The sequence below is a fragment of the Ochlerotatus camptorhynchus genome, unplaced genomic scaffold (assembly GCF_037179485.1).
Source record: "Ochlerotatus camptorhynchus isolate MF236.1 unplaced genomic scaffold, CSIRO-AGI_Acam_v1.1 ptg000434l, whole genome shotgun sequence".
Classification (NCBI taxonomy): Eukaryota; Metazoa; Arthropoda; class Insecta; order Diptera; family Culicidae; genus Ochlerotatus; species Ochlerotatus camptorhynchus.
The window spans coordinates 3,315,042-3,341,335 of record NW_027040920.1 but is presented as its reverse complement, the minus strand read 5'-3'; the positions used below and the strand labels follow the sequence as shown (position 1 = coordinate 3,341,335).

The window sequence follows — 26,294 nt, the reverse complement described above, 5'->3', positions numbered from 1 at the left end:
GCGCGTATCGCGCATGTGCGTGCTTTTCCAACGCCATACATACGGTAATACAATAAAATGTGGAGTGGAGCACAATCAAAAGCTACGCGCTCCGTTCGCCAGCCCAAGGTAAGGGGAAACAATTTGTTTTACGACGAGAGTCACTCAAGTGGAAAGTTTTTGTTTCTGTTATTGTTCCCCCCGCGTCTGAGGCTGTATACTTTGTAGTACGGTGTGAAGGCGTTCGTTCTTGTATGCTATCTACTAGCTCATATCGTCCTTATAAATAAATATGCTTTTAGAGAGTTTAACCCACGATTGTGGGATTTTCCTGAATATGATAAATTAGTATATAAATTGTATATGTTGTTTCAGTACTGACACAAAAAATAAGAGTGATTTATACTTCAACTAGACTCGAAGGAAATTTTTGTTACGGTCAGAAGAATCTCAACGGAGGTTTTAGAAAAAAACGAAATTAATTTTAAGGAGCAGTCAAACTGAATTTTGGGAGGATGCGTTGGGAATGCTAAGCTGAATTTCAATAAAATTTCCTCAGAAGATCCTGACGAGAGTTTTATGATAATTCTATTTTGATTTTCAAGATACTCCAAGAGAATTCAGCAATTCCAAGCATTAAGTGCATTTTCACGAGCATTATTGAGAATGCTAATATAATTGTAGTCGGTTCCGCAGCTATAGGAACAAGAAATGTGAAATACCGCAACTAGATGTACACAGTTCTTATAAATGGAGGAGAATTAATAAAAAAAATATATGATAGGTTCAACTGTAAAATACACATTTTCCCGCAAAATAGAGATGAACTAGTCTCAAAAAAAAAAAATCTGTTCCCATATTCATGAACGAGAGCCGTGAACTATAGTTCACAGTGCACATTTCCTTCTATGTATATGGGAACGGATGTTTTTTCCGAATAGTTGAAACACTAGGAGTCACTTACCCTACTAAGAAAGTAGATTTTTTCTTGGATCTTGAATTTGGTTCTGCTTTTGAAGTATTCAAAAGGTTTCACTGTTTTAGCTACCTTGAAAATTCGCTCAAAACTCTTTATAGGGCTTTATTTGAATGTTCTCAAGCTTTTTCTTTAGAATGATTTCACTTCACAGAAATCTTTGTAGGAATAATCTAAAATAAATCTGTGATTCTCTCTCGAAGTCTCTTGAAAATTTCATTGCAACAGTCTAGAAATTGTCTGCAGAGCAATCCAAAAAATTAATCATTCATAGATTTTTTTGGAATTTTAAAGTTAATTCTAATACTTCACAGAAGCTTTCATCCATAATTTTATTTAAAATTAGCTTGAATTATTTTTAAAATTTCCATGCAATTCACCTCAGAATTTTTCTTTAAATTCAACAGAAATTCTTTTACAAATGCTCTTGGAGTTATCCTCGGAATTCATTTGAAACTTTTCTCAGACTTCCTATGGAATTGTACCCTCAAATTTCGATTCTCTTGGTATTTTTCACGGATCCAGGAATCCTCTCTACAATTGCCATTAAATTTTCAACAAAGTTACATAACAATTCTATTCTGAACTACCACAATTGACTTGGACTTCTATTCAAAACTCTTTTAGAGTTCATCGTTAAAAATCCTTTGAATTTTCTCTGAAATACCTTGGTACCCCTCCTTGAGGGCAACTCTTCACCGATCTTATAGTTAGTTGGGCATCTCCGAGATCAGCAGATATTTCTCGATCTGAGAGCATTGCCATTATCAAATTAATAAGGCAGTTATCCAAGCCCTTTGCTTCCATAGCTGAACGCATTGAGCTGTAGGATGCATTGTCGAATGCACCTTCAATATCGAGAACAGGAACCACGGCTAAGCGATTTCTCGATTTAATTAACTAGCGATTGTAGAGCCGTTATCGTAGATTTACCTGATTGATAAGCAAATTGAAATTTCGCTAAACTTATTAATGAAAGGCTTATGGGTCTAAAGGCTTTCGGAGTCGTTTTATATCTTTTTCCAGCTTTTGGAATGAAAACAACTCGAACCTTTCTCCATGCTTTTGGTATGGTGCTCAGAGTAACACTGGCTTTGAATAGAGTAAGGAGGGGCTGAGCGTTTCTTTCCCCTGTTGAAGTAATGCTGGTAATATTTCATCTTTGAAAGCAGATTTGAAAGGTTGAAAAGAACTAAATCTAGATAGAGCTGGAATTAGGGCGTAACAGCCTTTGTAAACAATGACTTATCTCGTTGATTTCTCGGAATTCAAGGCAAGCCTACACAAACCAACATATCCATCGGGTAGGAGAAGTCTTCCTCTACTCGATGGTGATGTCGATTTGCCAGGGAGAGCCATGGTTTCCGAGAAATCATCGAGAGAAGTCATTGTTTACAAAAGCTGTTACGCCCTAATTCCAGCTCTATCTAGAAATGACCATTCAACTCTAGAAGGCGTGAAGATTTCACAATGTTTCTGATAGGCATCTATTGACCGTTCATGTCTCGCCATTTAAAAGTCCTGCTCTTCACGCAAAAATGGAGTTGACGCTGTGAAGGAGTCCTCATAATTTCTTCCAGTGTTTCAGAAGAGCAGTAAAACTACCATCTTCTTTTTTAGGCTGACAAGACCATTTGAATGGTCTTTTGAAAGAACTATATGCATCCTTGCAGCTGCTGGAGCGTTTTTGATGTCTTCACATACCCGGCTTCAATCCTTCCGTTTAGCTTGCCTCTGTTGTATTCAGTTAGGGCCTTTTTGTATTGAACCCAATCGGAAGTAGCTTTAGCTCTATTGAACACTCGTCTGGACATTTCAGGACCAACAATTGAAAAGGCCTCAACTCCATTTTGTAAACAAACCTTATAAGGCCATTTTCTCGTGTACCGAAGTCCGCCAAGGGAAACCAACATAATGAACAGGTAGGGAAAATTCTCTTCTACCCAATTGTGTTTTGGTTTGCGAATGTAGGTTTCAGTTCGCGAGAAAATGGCCTTGCAAGGTTTGTTTACAAAATGGAGTTGAGGCCATTTCAATTGTTTGTCTTGATCTTCCTCAATTTTGCCAGCTTATCGTTCTAACAAGGCACATCCCTATTAGATGATCTATGTTGAATAGGGCAGCTAGCACGATATGAAGAGATCATTGTGTTAATGATCGCATCAGAAACACTTTCTAATTGTGAGTGCGTCTTAATTTGAATGAATTAATTGAATTATCATTCTTTAAATGAAATAGATAGAGGTCCCAGTTAGTTAGTCTTCTCATATTACTGATCCGACTTCTCTTCTATGAGCACTCTTTTGCTTGTAGATTCGAGGAAATACTTCAAGTCTTCTCACCCATCAAGTGAGCTAGGCAAAAGAGTGCACATTTGATTAGTATTGTCACATCAATGGCCCTTCGCTCAATTTCAACTTCTGTTAATTTTTCACACTGCCGTACTCTAATAAATTATCGCACTAAAGCTTCATGTTGATATTCAGCCATCCCATAGCAAAACTATACAGGGTGTTTGGTTCCGGGTTTTACATATTTTCAGGGTAGATAGGGCTCCTAAAGTTATGAAAAAATACCCATGAAACATAGGGTCGGAAATGACTGCTAAGTGAGTTATTCAACATTTTATGTTTTTTTTGTATTTCCAAATTTGGTTAGCTATATTTTTTTAATCTTAATGTGGTTTTCTGATTTCAACATTTCAAATGAAAAACTTAAGTCTTAGCTATCAATGCTCTTAAGTAAAGAACTCGATTAAAGTTAATTATCATACATTACAATTGAAAAGTATGTTGAAAGTACCAAAAAAACTAGTAAAATTTCATACATTTTAGTGTTTTTAAGTTGAAAATTTTCATTTCTGTTTATTTAGTTGTTCTAGAAAACATTTTCCATGCAGTTCCCTAGATTTGTGCCTTTGGTAGTAACCTTGCAGGCTTTATGGTTTCTTCGTAATTATTGATTTAAAACAGCCATAAAAACTTGTGACGTTTTCATAAAATGCGCTATAGTCACCCTATTCGTTCGTACGTTCGGCTGCAATCATGTTGAAAATCGCATGTAAATTTATGGCCACAACAATTAACAAATGCAGTAAAAGCAGCGTAATGTCAGTTCATGCACTGTATTAATGATAATTTTGTCCTTTTTGGCAAGTAATATTACACCATATTTTTGACACGACTGAAGTGCATCCACTTTGATGTGATTTAAAAATTATTTTTTTACTGTGAACCGTGATCTGTACTAACAGAAATCTTAAAAAAAAAATACAAAAATCGGAGGCTTTGAATTTTTCCAGAGTTTTGAAGTATGAAATTTTTTTCGAGGTTTGGCTTTTAAAAATCTTTGTGATCCTCGATTTAGACAAAAAATAACAGAATTGGATTTTTTTACAATCTGGAACGAAAAAACATACTCAAAATGAGAGATTTTGAAGAAAATTCAAGATTTGGTAGAACATAAATTATAAGCCCTGGAAAATGTTGAAGGTTTCAATAATGCGAACAATTTTTGACGTAGGACTACGTCTGTGATTTCTATATGGGAGTACACTTTGTGAAAAAGTAAATTATGAAAGGTTTTGAACGTTAACAACTCAGCTGCCCCTGGACCAATTTCAATATTTTAACAACAATGGATCAGAAATATTTCTATTTTAAGACTTTATAATTTTTTAAAATGCTGCCATTGAAAATTGCACGAATGTGCAACTGTTGCTATGATAATTTAAATTATCACCGTTTGCCTGCGAAAAGTTATTTCCCTAACACAGATTTCAAAGTTGAATTGATGAATTTACGTTACGGTCAACCAGCAGATGGAAATGATGTAAAAATGATAATGACGTTTTTCTACCTGTCAAATCGCCATCAAATTACCTTTGCGTAAATTCATCAATTCCATCCGGTCTCACCAAACGGTGTTTATTCAATCACCGCGTGGTGAGTGGGGGTGTTCTTCAGTACACAACGAAAGGCTCACCGCAAGAAGCTAGCTATCCAATCACCGTGTGTGTTAGTGTCCAGGCATTGGCATCAGCAGCAGCCGCAGTGCTTTCGGCGCGTGGCGTTGAACATTGTTCTCCAAGCAACGAGCTGCAGCCCACATTAGCATCCATAGAAGGAGGAAGAAGCCGCACCGCTATTGATCGGAATCAGTAGCTCGTCGTGAACCTCTGTGGGTCATCTATGTCAAGCGCGGCACCGTTCCAAACCAAGGTTGCAAAGACTCATTTCAGCTAAAATAATGTTTTTCGGAATAATAAAACTAAAAGATGGTACGATGGCATGTTTTACTTGTAACTTACAAGAAGAGGTTACAAAGTATGCGTTAGAAACATAAAACCTGTAAATTTTGCTTTCTATGAGTCACAACCAGCGATTTACTGATCGCTGAGTGAGTGAGTGAGTGAGTGAGTGAGTTTGTGAAAAATCGCTGATTGTGACTCTCATGAAGTGAAATAAACAGGTTTAATATGTCAAACACATTCTTTGCAACCTCTTCTTGTATCCTACCAATTCAAAATTTGATCATGGCATCTAATTATTTCATAATTTAGAAAAACATTGTTTTAGCTGAAATGAGTCTTTGCAACCTTGTTCCAAACAACATACAGCTCGCAAGCCTTATCTATGTAAAACACGTTAATAACTCAACATTACTCAACTATCACGGCAAAACGGTCCTTTTCAGGACCACCATAAATTTGTTAAAGAGTTTGTTTTGGCCCATAGGGCTGTCCCTTGTGAGCGTAGTCCTACGTCAACTGTTCGTACAACCCCATTGGGCTATCCCTTGTAGTTTTTCATAGAAATTTTAAAATTACAAAGAAATACTGAATAATTCATCAAAAAAAAAGATGAGAAAAACTCGGAGAAAAATCCAAAGGAGTTCTGTCTAGAATCCCAAGATAATTCTGAGATTAAGCCCTAAGGAATTCTCAATCAACTTGATCGTAATCTTGTTGTGATATAAGGAGCTCGGTAGCCTAGTGGCGACCGATTTTGCTTACTGGGCAGAAGATAGTGGGTTCAAACCCAATCTCCTTCGCGATAATGAATCGTTAGGACATCAATTCAGCATATCGTTTACCAAAACTAATCCTGCTGCAATCCCAACCCATTTATCCAACGTATTCCTTTCCATTCCTTTCTTGACCAGCATTCGGACGTGGCCGGGGCTGGTATTGCCTAGTTTAAGATCACTAGTATTTACAAATTGTGGATGATTGCTAGTCCCAAGCAACGTCTATTGGTTCTCTGTGTAATTACAGCTAATCTGGCAATAACAGAGTTGTATCCTCGGGCGACCAATCATGCTCATTAGACTGATGCAAAAATTGAAATTTTCGCTCCACAGTGTTCAAACGGTTTCAAATCGGGGATTAGCCTCCGAAAATTTAAATTAATTTGATAAGAAACTGACTTGTCACAAACCATTTAAAGTTTATATGGAAATTACTATGAGAAAACAAAACTTTTTGTTCATTGTCTTCTAGCCTTTTAACATATTGTAGTGTTAACAAATTCCAATGTTATTCTTATGGGAATTTTTATCAGCTACAACTTTGCAGAAAATCGTTTTCAGCCAAACAACAAATGAAATAATAATTAATTGTTTAAGAGATTGATAATCTTATGGCAAGATTAAGCAACTGTATTGTGGGCAACACTGTATTCGGCAGCGTGCCATAGTAGCCATGATTTTTGTCCTCTATTCTACGCGCCATAAACACCAATTTTGCCTGCTGAACAGTTGATTGATCATAATCGTAAGACATTACATTTGATCGAAAAGTGGTCTTGAAACAAGTTGTAGCCGAGAAAATTTTCAACAAGCTCAGCTATTATTTTCTAAAGTAGAGTGAACTGGTGAATTTTGAGATAGATATGAACCGAAATTATGGTTTCTCCATAGTAATTCCCATATAAACTTCAAATGGTTTGTGCCAAGTAAGTTTCTCACTAAATGAGTTCAAATTTTGGGAGGCTAATCAGGGCCCAATTTGGAACCGTTTGAACACTGGGGAGCGAAAATTTCAAATTTTGCATCAGTCTAATGCTCATGCTATCAGGTTTCTTCATATAACACTACAAACAGAGAGTAGCAATTTCAAATTTGTATGTTTTGTGGAAGCTGACATTTGTGCCTTTGAAGTTTCACGCTAAGGCTTGGCGCTTCGTTAGCCATTTCGGTATTTTAAGATCAACTTTTCACCATGATGATTTAGATTTGTGTTTGGAGGGATATGCATATGTAATGTTGATATTATTTTGGCAAATCATTACTCAAGAACAGTTCACAATGTTAATGACTAGAACACTAATAAAAATAACATAGCCTCCAAATGAATGATGAAAAAATATAACCTATAATTTAAGTGAACAAACAATTCATACTGATTAAGAGATGAAGAAATCAATTTTTATCTGAAGAAGCATTTGTTTTTTTTTTCCTGTTCGGGACCTAACACTACTGCGACCAGTAAATTGATCTATTGTAGTATATCCCGTGTTCTTAGTTAAGTGGATGTCGTATTACTCCATCACTATTGAGAAATGATGAAGTATTCGATTTTTTTACAGTTGCCACTCTTGCATTTATCGCAAGGATCCGACTCTAATTGAAAGGTCTCGCTATTTATACCCTTCGGAGTGTTGAAACACCCTCAGTCCAAAGGCGCACCCCTTTGTCAGTCAAAATTGGATTCCTTAGTAACAAAATTAAGGTATGACACCGATAATGACCATGCATCAGAACCCTAGTCTTAACCACTTCAAACTAGGGAACAACGAATAGGATTAGGAATCACATAGATGAAGACAACTAACTCATTTTTTTTCCTTGTTTCAAGATCATCCTCGGTGGACAAAGCCGAGTCTTGTCACTATCAACAAGGCATAAAAGTAACAAGGACTAAGATGTATTCCTTGGATTACTGAAAAATCCTGTTCCCCTAGTTTGAAGTAGTCAGGACTAGGAATCGGTGGTAGATCTTACATCCCGTAACGTACCACAAAAAGGTGATCTACCCACGTTACGGGACAAGCATTTGTTTGCATGAATACGTTTTTTTTCAGCTTTCAATGTTTGTTAGGGTTTGTTAGGTTTTATTAATTGTTCCCGGTTGTCCCTTCGAATTCCCGAGTTACTCCCGGTATTCCCGGATAATTTAAAAATTTCCGATTCTTTCCCGGTTTGTTGGCCACCCTGAGCTATGCAAAAAACAAACATTTTTCAAAAGCAGTCAGAAAACATTACCACATATCTAGAAAGAACAGAAAACAATAGAAATAGAAAGAACTGCTTATGTTTAAATGAAGAAACGAGAATGAGAAAGAAGGAAAAATATAAGAGAATTTTTAAATTAATGTTTTCAGAGGTTTTTACAAAAAGTAACGAATCTAAAAATAGTAACGGATCTCAAAAGAAAGTCGATGGAACCAAATTTAAGAACAAAACGAACAGCTTTAAAAAAAAATAAAAAAAATATTTAAAACTTTCGGTAAACAAAGCAATAACAAGAATAGTTAATTTCGAAAGAACTTCTCATGTTGGACAAAAGGTAAAAAATAATAGAATCATTAAATGTGTATGGAATAAATTAAAAAAAAAAACGAACGAGCAACTTTAAAAAACCGGCAATACAATAATTCAAACAATCAATCAAAATGCTGTTTCTCAAAAGTAGGGAGAGAATTACTTCAGCCTAGTCGCCTGGGCAGAAAACATCAAATAAATCCATGATTTCGGCGTTAACAAGTCAAGTATGCACAGATAAAAATTTTGTATTTTAATTGTGATGTAAACATTCATTCACCACGTAGACTTGTATTTCATTTCAACCGAGCAACTAGCAAACAATGTTGTTTACAAAGATGGGCCTTTGTATACAATATTTGCTACATTGCATGAAATGTGTCAGAACTTTACATGATATATAAAGTAAACGTATATGATATGTGACGCTCCATTTATGTGCATAATATTGAACAGAAATTTACACTACTTTTTACGAACTGTATGCGTTTGGTACGATACTTTACTTTAAAAGCTACCGAACGAAGTCAACAAGAACGCGTGATATGAATGTTTGCAACCAACAATATCTCAACAATTTGTTACTCTTTATCAAATCGTACGAAAAGGTAAATAAATTTAGATGGTATCTGCAGTGAAAACATTCCATTTAGTCCAAACTGCTCAAAAAAGGCAAAGGGAGGGTTGTGCTTAGTAGGCCCAGAATTCAAGAATAGTAAATTTAGGAAGGAAACACTTTCTAAAGTTTTATATTTTTTATGAAATAATTTTAAAAGAAAAAAGTTCAGTTTTAAAAAGAAGAAAACATCCCAAGTAACAATTTTGGTTTTAAGAGTGTTCTGTAGACCATCATGCAGACTTATAGAATGCTATAAAACCTCTATAAAGCTTGCAATGTTACTTGGGATAACTATCATGAAACTTTTGAACCTTGGTTTTGTAAATCTCGGAAACAAATAACTTCACAAGAAAAATAATCTTCGGCGGAATGACTCATTCTGTGATTTTGTTATGGGCGAAATGTCCCGATCCCTTGTAATGATGATATCCGTTTAAAGCAACTTAAAGCAGAGTAGCGTCAAGGTCAGGGACGCTTTCTGTAAAAACAAAATGCTTTCGTCATAGACAGCAAAACTTTCCAATCACTGATTCTAAGATATGAAACAACATCACTACTATTTCTCCAAGCTTCAATATAAGTACCATCGAAAGACTATATTCTTATAACGATTATGATCCTATACTTACTTGGGACTCTTGAGATCTCGGTGGATGATCTTGTGCGAGTGGAGGTACTGCATGCCGATAGCGATCTGCTGTGACCAGGACACCAATCGATGTGGCGAAATGATGTCCATGCCGTCCGCCAGAATCTGGTGCAGCGGCCCGAACGGGCAGAATTCCATGATTATGCAAAACACCGGCGCCTGGGTACATACGCCCCTACACGGCATAATAAACGTTGATTGATTGAGAAAGTAAACGCGAAAAGGCGTCCGGCGACGTTGTTATTGTGGTTTTTGTTGTTGTTGTTGTTGTTGTCGTCGTCGTCGGTGCCATTGTCGGCGACAGGGTTGGGTTTGGCGTCGAACGGTGCAGTTCCATAAGAACCATGAGCGTTGGCGTGTGGAGCCATCCAATCCAGGTGTAAGGCGCCAGACAGAGTTTATGGTGTGGCGTCGGGAACGGAATGAAAGTAGATATAAAAAGAAAGAACGATTTGTTAGATTTGGGGTTCGATGGTTTTCGGTTGTCTGGAAAATGTATTTTTCGTGCGCGTTAAGTAGAATGGCGACAAATGGACTATGCATTTATTTAAAAAAAAAGTTGCTGAACGATTGCAATCAGAAATACTATATAGATTGAATGTATGAGAAATGATCGAATCATTTCTCGATGACTTTTTCGAAGGGTCGTATCAGCTTTTGTAAACAATGCATTTGATCGTCGATTTGGCGTAACTGGTGGCTCACCGACGGATACTAACACCACTATAAGGTAGGGGGAAATTTCCCCTATCTGATGGTAGTGTTAACATGCGTGGGCAAGCTACCAATTACGTCAAGTTGACGATAAAATGCATTGTTTACAAAAGCTGATACGTCCCTTCGAAAAAGTAATCGAAATTTTACAATCAAACTAATAAATACATATATCAACCATGTGCACGAGCGAGGTGGAGAAGAGTAATAGAAAGTCGTGTCTCCTTGGCAGACATTTGCCGCCAGTTGAGAACGGGGCAAAAAGCAAAACACTCTTCACACGCGATTAGAGAAGTGTGTTAATGGATAGGATAAAACCAACACAAGCCACTGGTCAACAGGGTGGGTTCGAGGAAGTCGGAACGGGGAAAAACGTGCTCAGCTCTAAAAATAACTGTGCAGCCAGAATGCCTGGAGTCACACGCGCTATCGCCATCAGGAATCACGTCGGCCTCCAATGTTGTTACTTACTTGAATTTTACAATGTTTTCATGATCCAACTTCCGCAGGTGCTTGATGTCGGTCTCCTTGACTTCGCGGACCTTCTTGACGGCAACCAGTTCGTTGCGCAGTTTGCCCCGAAAGACGGCACCCTGGGCGCCACTGCCTAGCCACACCAGGTCGGTAATGGTCTCGAAGGGGATTTCCCAGTCTTCAGTCTGTTTGCTCTTCATCTCCATAATGTGGCTTTTGCCTATCAGCGACAGGACGGGCCGCATGCAACCGAACAGGCCATCCATCCAGCCGGCTGGTTTGTGGGCCGCCCCCGGTACTGCCCCCGGCATGTTGGGCCACCCACTCTGGCACACATTGTCATTGTCGACGCTGCTGTCGGTGATGTTGGCGTCGTCCCCGGCGATGGCTTGCGAGTAGGCTGGCGGTTGGTCGTTTTTGATGCCCATTTGGTCGAGCTCCTCCTGGATGGACATCATGCTGGAAGGGGGAGGAAGAGAATACGGTACCGATTAGCATGGAATGTGTGCACGTGCAGTTATTATAAGTGAATAATCAAATAGGGCAGATGTATCAGTCATCGCAATACGTTCGTACTATGGTGTGTTCCAATTATAGCCTATGGAATTCCCATAAACCACAACACACCAACAATAGGAACGTATAGCTATAACTGGTACAACTACCCTAGTTGAATTCGTTAGAAATAAGGGAACAGCTCCTTTTGCGGAAGCTTGTGTGCAGAATACGGTAAAAGTTCTTGCATTAAAGATTGATGCTGAAAGATATTAGCAACGGGTTCTTAAAGAGTTAGTAGACAACATTTACACTATTAAAAAAATAGGATACATTTGAGTGTCCTGGGTTAACACATTTACCAGCGTTTTATTTTAAATAATCGTCGCGTGAAATCTCCCTCGTGTAAGTTTTGAACATAATTCTTGATGACCAGCAAATCCTGATTAGCAATTTCCTGGAATTTTAGTAAATTTCTCGGTTGTTCGATATGCATTTATATTAAGCATAAACCTCGAATGCGATTGAGCCGTAGTGATCACTAGGTTAAATGGGTCATTACTAAAACAGGCAAATTTTCCCTGGATCTTGAATTTGTATCTGCGTTAGAAGTTTTAAAAATGTGTCTACGTTTCAACTACTTTGAAAATTCGCTGGTAGGACCGTGTTGAAGAAATAAGTGACAATATAGTGATTTATTGTTGTAAAAAAGTGAATAAAAAGTGACCTGAGGGAAGAAAATCAGCATATTAAATAAATATTTGACGTTTTAGACTTATTCAATTAGAATCTCATAAACATATTCCTAGTAATTTTCATTCACACATCTGAAATCGGAGCATAAGTCCTCGTATTTTGTTGGTAAAAACTTAGGGGGTGAAGAGAATACTAAATGAAGGATTACAATTAAGTCTGAGAATAACTCCAGGAGATCTTCAAAGAAATTCGGAAAATAATTCCAGGAGAGATTGCCAAACAAATTATGAGAAAAAAAATTTGTGAGGAAAAGTGAAATTGAATTCTTAAGAGGTTTTCAATGTGAGTAGAATTCCAAGGGAAGGAGTGAGATTGAAAAGGAAATCTGAAATGATTTCAATGAATACTCGGATAAGTTTTCCATAGGATTTCTAATTGTGGAGAATTTCAAGGTAATTCTGAGGAAAACTAAAAGCACATTTAATTCTGACGATAGCTTCATCGAGATTTTGAGGTAATTTCCGTTGAATATGGAATGGACTATTTTGAGGTCTTCAGAACTACTTTAAAGTTCTCAATTTTTTCCTGAAGTTAATGAAACTGCCTTGAAGTTCTTCTGTAGTTTGATAAACTAGCCTGATGATCACAATACTTCTCCTCCAATCCGGAACTTTCTAGGACTTTCTAAAGTTTCCTAAATTTTTCTAACGATCATGGATCTCCTTAAAGGTTTAACAATTCACTGAAGTTCACTAAACTTCTTTAAAATTTATGTGACTACTCTAATGTCGATGGAACTGCTCTGAGGTTCTCTGTTCTTTTCTGAAATTCTCAAAACTTTTCTAAAGTTTTTGCAGTTTGCATGAAGTTTGTTGTACTGCGTTGAATTTAATTAAATCGTCCTAAAAATGTTTAAGCTTCAGTGAACTTCTGAACTTATGCGAATACCTCAAACAACTGTTTACGTCTCTGAAGTTATCTGAAAATCTGGGAACTGTTTAAATTCCACACTAATTTTCTGAAACTAATTTTCGGAGCTTACTAAACTTCTTTCAAATGCTCCCGCAATTTGCTAATTTCAGGGCTGATAGCAGTGTTAAGCAATAAAAAAAGTGAATAAGTGACTAAAATCATTTAAAAATAACTAAAAAGTGACTAAAATCATTTTAAAAAGTTACCAAAATGTGACTTAAACATTATCAGAAAACTTTCAGAAATAGAATCATGCAAATTGATTTGTCAGTCAGGTAGGCATCGATTTCATATCTGTACGCATTCGTCAAAAGCTAATATTGCACAACTAGATTAAAAACTAACAACACTGTGTAACACGATTTTCAATAACAGAGTTATTTTACCATATTTGAAATTCTTATGGTCTCCTGAATTAAAGTCTAGAATAAATCTATTCTCTAACACATCTCGCTTTTTAAATATGAACTATGATGATCTTTATGCGACTGATGATGATGATGATGATCTTTATGACTTGCATCACGAAGGAGCTCCGCGTTTGCTTAGTTACCTAATAAGAAGACATTGCCTATTGAAACTATTTCCGAAATGAGGAATGAAACGTCGAGATAGAGTTTTAAAATATTAAATGATATAGGGGAAATGGCTCTAATGTTGGCCTATGGATCTAACATTGGGCCCATCGCTAAAAATCTGCTATTGATCAATTTTATCTAGATGAACGCGTCATTGGGACGGTACTAATGGATATTTTTGGTAGTTATTGAAAATTTAGTCGATTGCTGAATTTATGTATGGGCCCAAATTAGGGACACTTAGGCCGTTTTTGAATTACTGAAAAAAAGCATAATTTTTCTACAACAGTAGTTGCTATACATTCTACTGGGCCGAGCATCTACTGGACCGAACAAGGTTGAATTACTTGGGAAAGCGACATTATAAAGGTTGAACCCGAAAATATGAAATCTTGTTGGGGGCTTAAAATTCGTTTTATTTTTCATAGTTCAATGTAGCAGCTATACATTTGTAAGTATTATGCTTATTGTAAGACCATTGTTTCAGTCTTCCTTCTTACCATATGCCATTTCTCAAACGTTTCTTTGTACAAGGTCCATCATCTTTTGCACGAGCCCTGCTCCCATTTTAAGTGTTTGGCTGCCAAATTGCATTTCCGCTTGAAATCTTGCAGGCCAATTATAGTTCCACCCTTTTTCTTCAGTATGTGCTTCACTTTTGACCAGTATTTCTCAATTGGCCTTAGTTCCGGAGAGTATTGGTCGGATTCATCTCCATGGGAACTACTGTGACACCAATTTCGCTGTACCACTGTTTGGTAGAATTTGAGTAGTGGCAGCTTGCCAAGTCCGGCCAGAATAGACAATCCACCTCGTGCTGCTCCAGAAAAGGCAGTATTCTTTTCCGTAGGCACTCCTCCTGGTAAATTTGCTGGTCCATGGTTCCAGTTTCACTTTTAATCCCACAACTGCAGATTGCTTGCCAGACAAGGAACTTTTTGGGGAATTTAATTTTTTTTTTGATTTTATATTTTTCCGGGATACTCTTCCGGTAAACCGAGCTATGAAATTTCTGCCCAGGAATTTGACGGAAACTGCCAGAAGCGCATAGACCGAAATTTTCGTTTTGAGCGCGCAGGATTGGGTAACAAATGAACTTATCCTGACAACCAATGCCTACTGTGATTGTCATGGCATTATGTTAGGAATATTTTTTTAGTTCTGCTAGGAAATCCCAAAAATTCTTCGAAATGCTGCTGGGATTTTCCTTTGAATTATCTGCAAAAGAACGCCGGAATATCCTTAGAATACTCCTCGAAATCCACTTGAAATTTAGCTCAGAATTTTCTAAGGATATTTCTAAGAAATCCGTTGGAATTATTCTCATTGAATATATTTTGAACTTACCTTTAAATATTGCCCGTTTCCTTGGAATTAAACTCACAGTTATGAAATTCTCACCTAAAAAATGACTTGCAGTTCTTCTTAGATTTCTCCACAAAATTTGTCAGAACCCTCTTGGAATTTTTAACCGAATTCATTTTAGGTTCGATAGGAATTATACTCATATTTTATTGTAATCCTCCATAATATACCCTCTATGAATTCTCTGAAAACTCACATGGAAACATGCTCCGGATTCCTTTTGTCACATAATCTTCTTTAAATTATCCTCATAATGTCCTTAGATTTCTCTTTTGTATTGAAGTTCTCCTCAGAATAATCATGGTGTAATTGTGCTTCTCGTTCAAATTTTCTCATAATTCCTTAAGAATCAACGTTAAAAGCTGTTATGAATTTTCATTAAAATTTGTATTAAATCCTATTCAAGGTTGCATTGGAATTCTACTTAGAATTACCTACAAAACAAGAGTTTTAGGACATTGACGAAAATGATCCAAGGGTTAAATTTTGTGGACATTGACAAGAATAAAAATTTAAACTTTGCGTGTCTAACGTCTAAATTTGCATAGATTTCAAAATTCAATTAGCTCTAAAAACATAATTTCCTAGTGTTACCATGGACTCTCAATAAGGCCATTACCGGCCAAGATTTGTAAAATCATGAAGTTTGATATGTCACACGATAGGTTTTGATTCTTGTCGAGAATTGGCCTCTTCCCCGGGGACACAGGAACATTTCCGGGATGCCCAATGTGACCGTGGAACGTCAGTATAGCTGCCATTGGTCCAATTACATCATTTAAGAGAAAAAGCATGATGTTCATCGTGTGTATACTTATTACAGAACAGTAAAGCCAAATGCCGACCAAAAGTGACCCCAACGGGAACCGGAATAACTCTGGAACCATGTATTGATCCAAATGTTTTCATATGGATTCAAAAACTTCAATAGATTCCCGACGAAATGCAACTTGTTGTGAAAAAAAAGATTGAGAAATTATGTTTTTAGAGCTAATTGAATTTTGAAATCTATGCTAATTTAGGCGTTAGGCTTATCAGGTACATGAACTTGATAAAAGTTTAGAGATCGATGATGCCTCAAATTTTCTATATAACAGAGGAAATATTCTCTGCAGCACACTAAAACAATCATGAAATTCGTCCTTAGATTCTCGTTGTATTATAAACTTTCTTAAAGAATTCACCTCCATAGAAATTACCATGCTATTCACCTCTGAGTTTTCATAAATTTTATATCTGAATTGTCTTGGAGTTCTTCTTTAAATTCTACTGAAAATTCACATGTAGTTGTCCTTTATTTTATCTGGAAATGTTTCCAAGTAGTTCCTAGTCCAAGTTGTACCCAAGAAATCGTTCTTAAAAAACACTGATCTCACAAATTGACTTGAAGCTCTAGTCATAACCCTCGTATAGTTCATCCCAAAACTCCCTAGAACTTTTTGTCCGAAGTACCTTGGTATTACATATCTCTAGAATCTATTCTAAAATCTGTTCAAAGCTGCTTTGGAAAAAAGTTCTTTTAATAGTTCTTCAAAGTTACTGTATCCTGAAAATCTAGTCCATTTCAAGGGTCTTGAGATTTTATAAAGAGAGGAAGAAGCACATTTTTTTAAATTTAGAATCGAAGCTCACGAGTTTATCCCGGTGACAACGAATTTCCGGTATTTTCCGGTTATTCCGATTTCCCTGATTATTTAATTTTGCAGTTGAAACTGGACTCCTAAAAGGTGCGAAATCGTAAATAAAAGTGTGCTTTGATGATGTATCGTCTTGGTTTCTTCTGCATACTTTTTCGTTCGTTAGTTTAATGAACTTTCAACTAAGAACTAAGTATACTGTAGCACTGTAACAATTTTTATTTATTTTTTAACGAATCTTACATTGCAATTCAAGCGAGAAAAACTTTAGTGACTTTTTGTCGAAAATAGGGACTTTTTAGTGACCCGCTATCAGCCCTGCGATGAAGAGAATCGATCAAAGCAGATAGGACATTTTGAAATGTTTATCAAGATTTAATAAAGGTTCATGTGATTTTGTGGTGCAATTTCCAATTATGGAATCACATGAAAGATATGTGAAATTCACATGGATATTTTCCGTTGATTATGTGATTTATTTTATAATTCAATTGTAATTCAATCAACAACAGTTGAAATTTAAGCTCTCTTGAAAATACATGTACATTTATATGCATTTGTTCATTAAGAAAATAAATGCAATCTAAATGAATTTTACATTGCCATGTAAAACCACAGATGAAAGTAAAATTTAGAAAATTTAATTTTCTAATGTTTGACTTTAATATTAAAGCTTCATCGATGTAAACTTTTAATAACTTCATTACATGCAAATCTACAAACTTTTTGCTGTGTACCGCCCTACAGTTTATAATTTTCACATCCATCTACGTCACCAAAACATCGTTCTCTATACTTATACATTCGTCTTAACATTGGACTTGACCCAGTTGACGACAGCAATGACATCGACGAAGACGACGACTTTCCAGCTCCGAATGATTTTGTGTCAACTTTATCACTTCCTATCGCCGAAAGATGCGTCAAGCTGATAATAAATACACTTCGTTATTGCTATTATATCTTTTCTTTCTTCTACCTTGGGTACGGTGAAAAAGTCATCCATCGAACAGAAAGCCAAACGAAAAAGCACACACACCATCGGCAGAGGAGACGAGACAAAAGTGCAGATTTTCCAAAAGTTTCCACCATCAACTTTCACCCTGATTCAAATCGTGAGAAAGGTGCACCTGGCTTGGACGGCAGTGAATATTAATTTACGATGCGGGCTTTACTTTTACAATACCGTGTCAACGCTTCGCTTGTTGAAAGTTTGATTCAGGAGGTGCGAAAAGCTTACATTTGGTTTTTAGATCAAAATACTGCTGTTACGCCCAAGTGGAAAATGTAAAATTCCAACATTTGTATATAATTTTAACAGCAGTCAGGACTAAAGAGATTAAATTTCTACTAGCTAGATAAAACTAAAAATTATGTTTCCTTATGTATTCCATAACCCATATGTTAAGGTGGAAAAAAATATCGATTTTGCTCCACCCAGCAAAATCGATTCTAAATCACGATCTGATCATTCTCCCAAAATATGAGCTCATTCGGTTGCGGTTACGATCTCATACAGAACTGGCCCTTTGTAATTTTTTAAGGGATTTACTACGGGAAAGTGAAATTTTTGTTCTCATCGTCCTATCCTTTTTCCATGATGACCCTCACGATCCAATTGAATAATGTTAAAATCATAAAAAGGGAGATCAATTTCTGAAGATAGCCATGTTTCACAGAGGGCAAATACATCGCAATTATTGTAATGGACTAAATACTTGAACGAATCTAATTACGGAATAAGGCTTCGACAATTCCACTGTAGAACAGTGATCAAATCATCGACTTCGTTTGGAAAATTATCCATCGAAGGAGATGATAGCTGCAAGAAGGGGCCATTTTGAAGTCAATTGCTTCAAGAAGGATTTCACAGTAGGAAGCAATGTGAGGACAATGCTTTTCAGAGGATCAGAAATGTTGAGGTATTTGAGAATACCGTCCACAATGTCATCAAATGAGAACAACCCAGATGAAGAAGGGGTTTCTGTTCTTAAAATTGGGGCATCAGGGGTTTTGGATGTCCCCGGAAGAGGTGGAAAATCCTGGGTATAGTCAGTTCTGCGGAATCCAAAAAAGGAAACTTCTAGGTAGGAAATTTTATAAATTGTCCATTAGAGGCAATAATTTTGTGCTAAATAGCATATTTTTCGAGTTAGAGCCAATTTATGGCAAGCATAGGCCAACACAGAAAAAGTTCAATAACCCAGTAATCTTTGAGATTTGATCATATGCGTAGAACAACTTTTTCATTAAATCTAGATAGAGCTGGAATTAGGGCGTAACAGCTTTTGTAAGCAATGACTTCTCTCGATGATTTCTCGGAAATCATGGCTCTTCCTGGTAAAGGGTTGATGCATATATTATGTCACGCTGTAGGGGGGAGGGGGTCTAAGATTTTGTGACAAACAATGCATTAGGTATAGGAAAAACGTCACGATAAGGGGGGGGGGGGTAATATTCTCCTCGATTAAGCGGGACATAATTAATGAATGGGCCCAAATAGACATCACTATCCAGTAGAGGAAGACTTCTCCTACCCGATGGATATGTTGGTTTGTGTAGGCGTGCCGTGATTTCCGAGAAATCAACGAGAGAAGTTATTGTTTACAATGGCTGTTACGCCCTAATTCCAGCTCTATCTAGAAATATGATCTTCTAATCACTGCTCAAAATATTTGCACTAAGGAACACCCTGTATAGCCGGGTTCCTTCTTTTGAATAGACCGGCGGGACGATCAGGGGCTGACCGTTACTCGATGTCGTCGAGATGGAGATTTTTCTAGTTTTTCAATCAGCGCGGTGAATCTTTTGAATGGAAAACAAACTTTAACATAGTTGAAGATGCTAATTTCAAATAACAGACTGTAGTGGTAATTTTTATACGATAGATGGAGTAGATGAAAGCATAGAGTTGATAGTTCCGTTAGAGTACGGCAGTGTGAAGATTGTATATAGATATTAGAATAGCGAACTAGGACAACTTTTAAGGAAGGTACAAATCGGTTTTTTCATCTCTCTTTACCAAACTCCCCCTTTGGAGAGGGATGGTGAGGGGTGTGTCCCCCGCCACCACAGGCAAAAAGAGATGAAAACCGACCCGTTCAAGTACCAACTGTGTGTTTGAAACAGTTCTACCGATTTTTACCGCACTTCAATTGTTATTTGAAGGAAGGCATCCAGTCGTAGGTTTGGAAATTGCAACTATTGTTTACCCCTACTACGATATGTGCTCCTGTCATCGTCGACTTGACGATCTCGAGGGGACACGGGTGGGGTAGGTGTTGCTACTGTACCTTTCGACCATTGACAGTAATTGATGGTATGCTCCCATCCAGAACGGGTCGGTTTTCATCTCTTTTTGCCAGTGGTGGCGGGGGGGGACACCCCTCACCACCCCTCTCCAAAGGGGGAGTTTGGTAAAGAGAGATGAAAAAACCGATTTGTACCTTCCTTAAAAGTTGTCCTAGTTCGCTATTGTAATATCTATATACAATCTTCACACTGCCGTACTCTAACGGAACTATCAACTCTATGCTTTCATCTACTCCATCTGTGTGTGTGTGTGTGTACAATCTAACCCCCACTGTCCGGCAGTGTTATTATGGAAGAAAACTGCTTTTTATTACTCTTAAATTAAAGCAGGTTTAGTCCGGGAGTTAAAAGGTGTTAGCTCTATTGCAGCTCCAGTGACCCATTTCAGAATGCCTGGTAATTCACGACGACTCCGAGGTCACTTTTACTTACAATAAGCCCCGCATGTTCACTCTACCTTTATCAAATGGATAATGGTATCATAAACACACTTCCAGATTTAAAAAAATATTATTTCCAAATCTGGCACGTATATAGTTTTGAAATTTGTTCAACTGTATTAAATCGATTTGACTGGACATTTCTTATCTATTTTGTTTCGAATACCTCTTGATTCATCTGCTGGCAGCACTTACTGGCCCTTACCGGCGACCAACTCATCTGCCCGCAAATGCAATCGAGATATGTATAAGAACAATCTTCAACTAGAACGTACTCACCAAATCAATACATCCGGGAGCAAATTCCCGATGCTTATTTTTCTCTCGCAAACCCGTCGTCGTCGAACTGCAAAAAAAGGACACTCGGTGAGCAATTTTGTGACACGGAATTTTCACTGAACATAAACCGCGAATTCACGAATTTCACCACACCCAACTGCGAAACACGTTCAGAAGCACTTTTGGTACAATTTCTTTCGAAAACACAACAAAAAAAGTTACAAGCGAGCCAACATCAACACCGATTGTGCCGAGCTCTTTCACGCACCTTGCAGCGCGTAAATAAACTGAAAATAAAAATTATCACTCGCGATGCCACTAATTTCTGGTCCGGGAGATAATCAAACAACGCAGATCGCGACATCTCTTCTGATGCTTGCAAACATGTTGAATCACGTTTTCTTTCTCTATTCTAAAACTTATCGGAAAGCGAGAAAACTACCAATCACACACGTATAAACGTCCGGGAGGCAGAGCGCCAGCGATAATCCGGCAATTGCAGCCGAAAACTATGAGAGCGAGCGCACGCACAAAACAGAGAACAACTTAAAACACAACCGTATCCAAAGGCGTTCGAAACTGCACCCGCACTTTAGGTGAATCATCCTGTCATGCCATGCAGGAGACGGATTCTTCATCGCCTTTAACTGGTTTCGCGCATGGGTCACAGGCGGAAGTCATTCTGACTCAGTTTCCAAAAGTGATTTAGAAACAGCTGTGGAGATGCTCTAATACGCAAAGAAGAATTGGATTCTCAAGATCGCCCAATGCTACACTACAATATGACTGATTGGATAACTTTTTCACTGTTTTCACAACACAAAATATGCTCTAATTAGAATTCATCTACTCCATCTATCGTATAAAAATTACCACTACAGTCTGTTATTTGAAATTAGCATCTTCAACTATGTAAATCGTTGACTTCACGTAGAAGTAATACTAAAAACATAAAGTCAAAGTACAAACTTTAACGCTTCTCAAATATAAGGGCCGTTTATAAATTATGAGACAAATTGAAAGGGACCGGGGCTAATCACAAATGACGCCCAACGGTAACTGAAAAAAAACACAAGTGCTGACCGGTTGACTATACTGGCCACATCCGGCCATGTTTCGGGAATCCCGGCCCTAGTTTCTAGCAGGTCCAAAATCCATCATACGTTACCTTAAACACATGATAATTCATCTGTTGTCCCGCGCTTCTGATCATAACAATCAAATCTGTAAAGGTTTCAAAATATGTCGTCTTGGTTTTTTGAGGGTAAGCTTGTTCTTATGTGAAATTTTGTCAGCTACAACTTTGCTGAAGCCCACTTTTTAATATACTGAGGCTAAGATTTTTGACCAAATGTCAAAATCTGCGCAAAATTTGTGTAACACACGTAGTGTTGTGATAAGAGGATCAAGTTCCTTCAAGCTGTATGATACAATTCTATGCCCGATCAAAAAATCCAGAGTTGGCATTGTTTTTCTCCCTGATGACAAAATTCCCACTTTTCTTCTGGAAATATTTCATCCCAACGTTTTAGATTCTCCAAGCTGTTTCACAGTTACTTAAGTCAATATTTTTCAATTTATGAATCAATCTACGCTTTGTTTCGTTGAAGAACTAGTTTTAGGCATCTTAAAGGTTTTACTTTGTGAAACGCAAAAGATTAGGTTTTATTATACAAAAAAACCACACGTAAAGAGCCTCATAGTAAGACAATGGTAGTTAACCACGGTTAATGAAGTGTGACACTAGAGCCTTGGGCCTAAATCAAATTTAAAATAGATTTTCATGATTTTATTGGCGTAGATATATGACAAGATATATGACAAAATACATGTTCTAATCTTGTATCGATAAATTTGGTTAAGAATGATATTTTTTAATAATTCAAGATAAGGTCAATTAGAGGACTACTAGGGCCAATACTGACTCACTTACCCTAGTCAAGAAATTATATTGAAAATCATTCATGCGCTTATAGGAATTTTGCTCACTGTATCTGTAACCCGCGATTCCTTACAGATTCATCAAATCTTTTATACAGAGCTGTAAGAGAATATTACATGCCCCGGTTGGATGGTATATCCGTCAAAATCTACTCATAATCCAACGACCTTCCGCGTGTTTCGTTTCGTTCCACAAAAGTCGCAATATGTATAAGGTCCAATTCCGAGAAATTCCTACGAACAAACACACATCAGCATTCTCATGAGACGCGAATGTAGGAGTGTAGGTAGAAAAATCACCGATTCCCCAACAAGTCCCTAGAGCCAAAGCGACCATCCGAGCGATTGTTTGAACTTATCTTATCAGTTTACCAAACGACCGTCCATATACAATGGTAAATATGGGTTTATTTTTCGCCAAACAAGAAGCAATATAAACAGGTTCACGCGGTATTTTGCTACGTAAGCAATCATCATCAAAACAAGCGTGTACGGTCATTCCGCAAGTGCGCCGATGTAGAACCATAACGGTTGAGATCATCTCCAGCAATTGACCATTTCTAACTATTAGCACGCGAAAACTAGCACATTACTGTTTGCTTTATCCATTTTTTCCCCCTTTTGATATGTTGCGATGGAATCAATCCAATTTAGCACCTGCCTGCGAACGAGCGTGTGACATACCTGCTTATAGCTTCCGAACAGAGGGAGAGGAGGTTCATTGACATGGTGCGATGTGTGATGGTGGAACAAGTTTCAATGTAAACCTACTGATAAGCGGGCCAATGTCAATATAAAGCCGGTGGACCTGAACGAAAAGTATCAATATCATCTACGGAATAGTTTATAGGCGTTCCGAAGGAAGTAGACTTCGCTTTCGTTGGTTTGTGAGCAGAGAATCGGAAGGGGATAGACGACACGAGCGCGATGAAATGTTTACAAACTGCCGGACAGAGTAATCGATGATGCTTCGTTGAGTTTGATGTATTCCCGGCTGATAATACTTAATGTGGTACAAATTAATCTGGAACGGGTAACACGGTTCGTACTTTGAACCGAGCTCAAAATCGCTGCTGTTGGATTATACTTTGATTAATCGAAATTGAATGATGGATCCCGCGTGGAATCCCGGGAGATAAGTGGTAGCGTCCAGACAATCAGATGCTGGATGGAGCAGTAGCAAGGTAAGAAGCATAGCGTAGCATCGCATATGCGATTGTACAAATCGTGGGTGGCTATATAATGGTCAACGCAGAAAAAAACACTTGGGATTAGTGATTTTCCCCACACAAAATTAAAATCTACAAAACAAGCATAGCATTATACACCTGGCCACATCCTTACAATCGCAGGGAAAGGGGGGAAACCCATACTACCTTCATAGATGTCACAGGAAGGGAAGAGTTGTGTTTGTGGGAGAGTGAATGATTAGAAAACTCTATTCGTCAATATAGAGAATATTGATAAATCAGTAATAAAAATAGAATACCTATAAATAGATAAAATGAAAATATCTCACCCGATTGGCCTAGTGACTTTGCAGCGTCGTGTTTTCGGAAATGCTTTATTTAATTTTCCTTGAACCACCGCAATAACTGATAACGCTCTTCTAGCTTAACCATTTGTTCTACTCGTACGCACAAAAGATTGCACTCCACATATAGTCAAGGTCATACAGAAATGAACCAAAAGGTGCAAATCTAGACACTAAAACAGTAATCTTGATCGCGGCATCTATTGTTAAAAAAACAATGTATCACACTCGAACGTACAATCAATCAACCTCACTGCACAATAGATGAAAAAACTACAAAGTCTTAGATACAAAAATGTGCAAAATGTGTGTTCAGGCATAAGACCTTAGAAATTTTTAATTAAGCCCCAGGCACTTGGTTCATTTTAATTTTGCAATATTAAAAATTTCGAAACTTACAGAATCTGCACACTTAGATTTTTTTTACAGGAGTCATTATTTTTGACTGGGTTTTTGAATTACTGAAAAACTCGGTTTAAAATTCAAATGACCGTTATTCATTACCGATTTGATAAAATCGACAAATTTATTTTCATGATTAAACGGGGTTAACAGAAGTAAGTCTGTAAATTTTCGTAACACATTTTCTCAACTTCGAATCTTTAACAGATTTTTTTTTTTTAATTCTACCGCACAGCTCCGCAATTCAAAACTCGGTAAAAATTACTGACTGGATAAGTTTGGGGGAAATTTCTCAATGTTCGGAATATTGGTCTGAGTACTCACATTTTATAAGTCCTGAAAATTGAAAAAGAAAAACTCTCCTTATCATGAACATTTTTCTTAATTCAGAACCAACAGAACTTTTCTATGCGTGAGATATTAAGTTTTAAAAAAACTACTAAGTTTCAGAATGTTGTTTTCTTTCTGTGATCTTGTTACTGTGCTATCTGTGCTTGAATCAACTTGGAACTTTATACAAAAAAGATTACTAGAATGGTATCAAAAATTCCCTCAGAAACCACTAAACACGTCTTCAGAGTTCATCTTAAGTACTCCTTTGCAATTTGCTCCAAAATACTCTAGAAATCTTATTTATAACCCTATTTGATTCACCCTGCAATTCTCATAAAATTCTTAACAATTGCTTACTGTATTACCTAAAAAAAATAGTGTAAATTTCTGTTACTATGATGCACATAAATGAAGCGTCATATAGCATACAAGTTTAGATTATAGATCGTGTAAACTTATGAGACATGTCATGCAATATTCCATATATTGTATGCAACTGTCCACTTTTGTTTGCAACATTTCTTGCAAGCTACTAGTTTACGTGAAAAGGAAGATTACTTGTATCAATGTTTGCATGCATAAATGTTTACATCGCCAGTAACATTCAGAATTTTTTGGTGTGTAGGAATTACCCAAAGAATTCTCCTGAAAATATGTCTCCTCAGTATTCACTAAGTATTCTTCTTCAATTTCCATGGAATAAACTTCCCTGGGCTTTGGCAAAACCTTGAGGTAGTTTAATTAGGCTGTCAGGTCTCAGGGCTGATCTAATTCTATACCACATTGGAAAGATGCACATTATTGTTGCCAGATCAGTGTTGATTAGACTGATGCAAAATTTGAAATTTTCGCTCCACAGTGCTCAAATGGTTCCAAATTGTGTTCTGATTATCCTCCCAAAATTTGAACTCCTTCAGTAAGAACCTAACTTGGCACAAACCATTTGAAGTTTATATACACAGCTAAAAAAAAAGTAGTGTAAATTTCCGTTACTATGATGCACATAAATGGAGCGTCATATATCATACAAGTGTAGATTATAGATCGTGTAAATTTATGAGATATGTCACGCAATATTTCATATATTGTATGCAACTGTCCACTTTTGCTTGCAACATTTCTTGCAAGCTGCTATTTTACGTGAAAAGGAAGTTTACATGTATGAATGTTTGCATGCATGGATGTTTACATCGCCAATAAAATTCAGAACTTTTTGGTGTGTAGAAATTACTATGGGGAAACCATAATTTCGGTTCATATCTATCTCAAAATTCACCAGTTCACTCTAATTTAGAAAATTATAGCTGAGAATTTGCTCAGCTACAACTTTGTTGAAGACCACTTTTCGAACAAATGT

At 37.1% G+C, this 26,294-nt stretch overlaps 1 protein-coding gene across 2 annotated transcripts in view; it reads right to left on the bottom strand.

The window, feature by feature from the left end:
• Positions 1-26,294, bottom strand: part of wnd (wallenda) — an 84,610-nt gene that overhangs the window by 14,931 nt on the left and 43,385 nt on the right. For both annotated transcript variants that reach the window (XM_065234586.1, XM_065234587.1), the window contains exons 2-3: positions 10,951-11,412; positions 9,746-9,940 (exon numbers count right to left, since the gene is read on the bottom strand). In XM_065234586.1, coding sequence (XP_065090658.1) covers positions 9,746-9,940; positions 10,951-11,412 — 657 coding nt within the window. The remainder of the gene's footprint in view (positions 1-9,745; positions 9,941-10,950; positions 11,413-26,294) is intronic.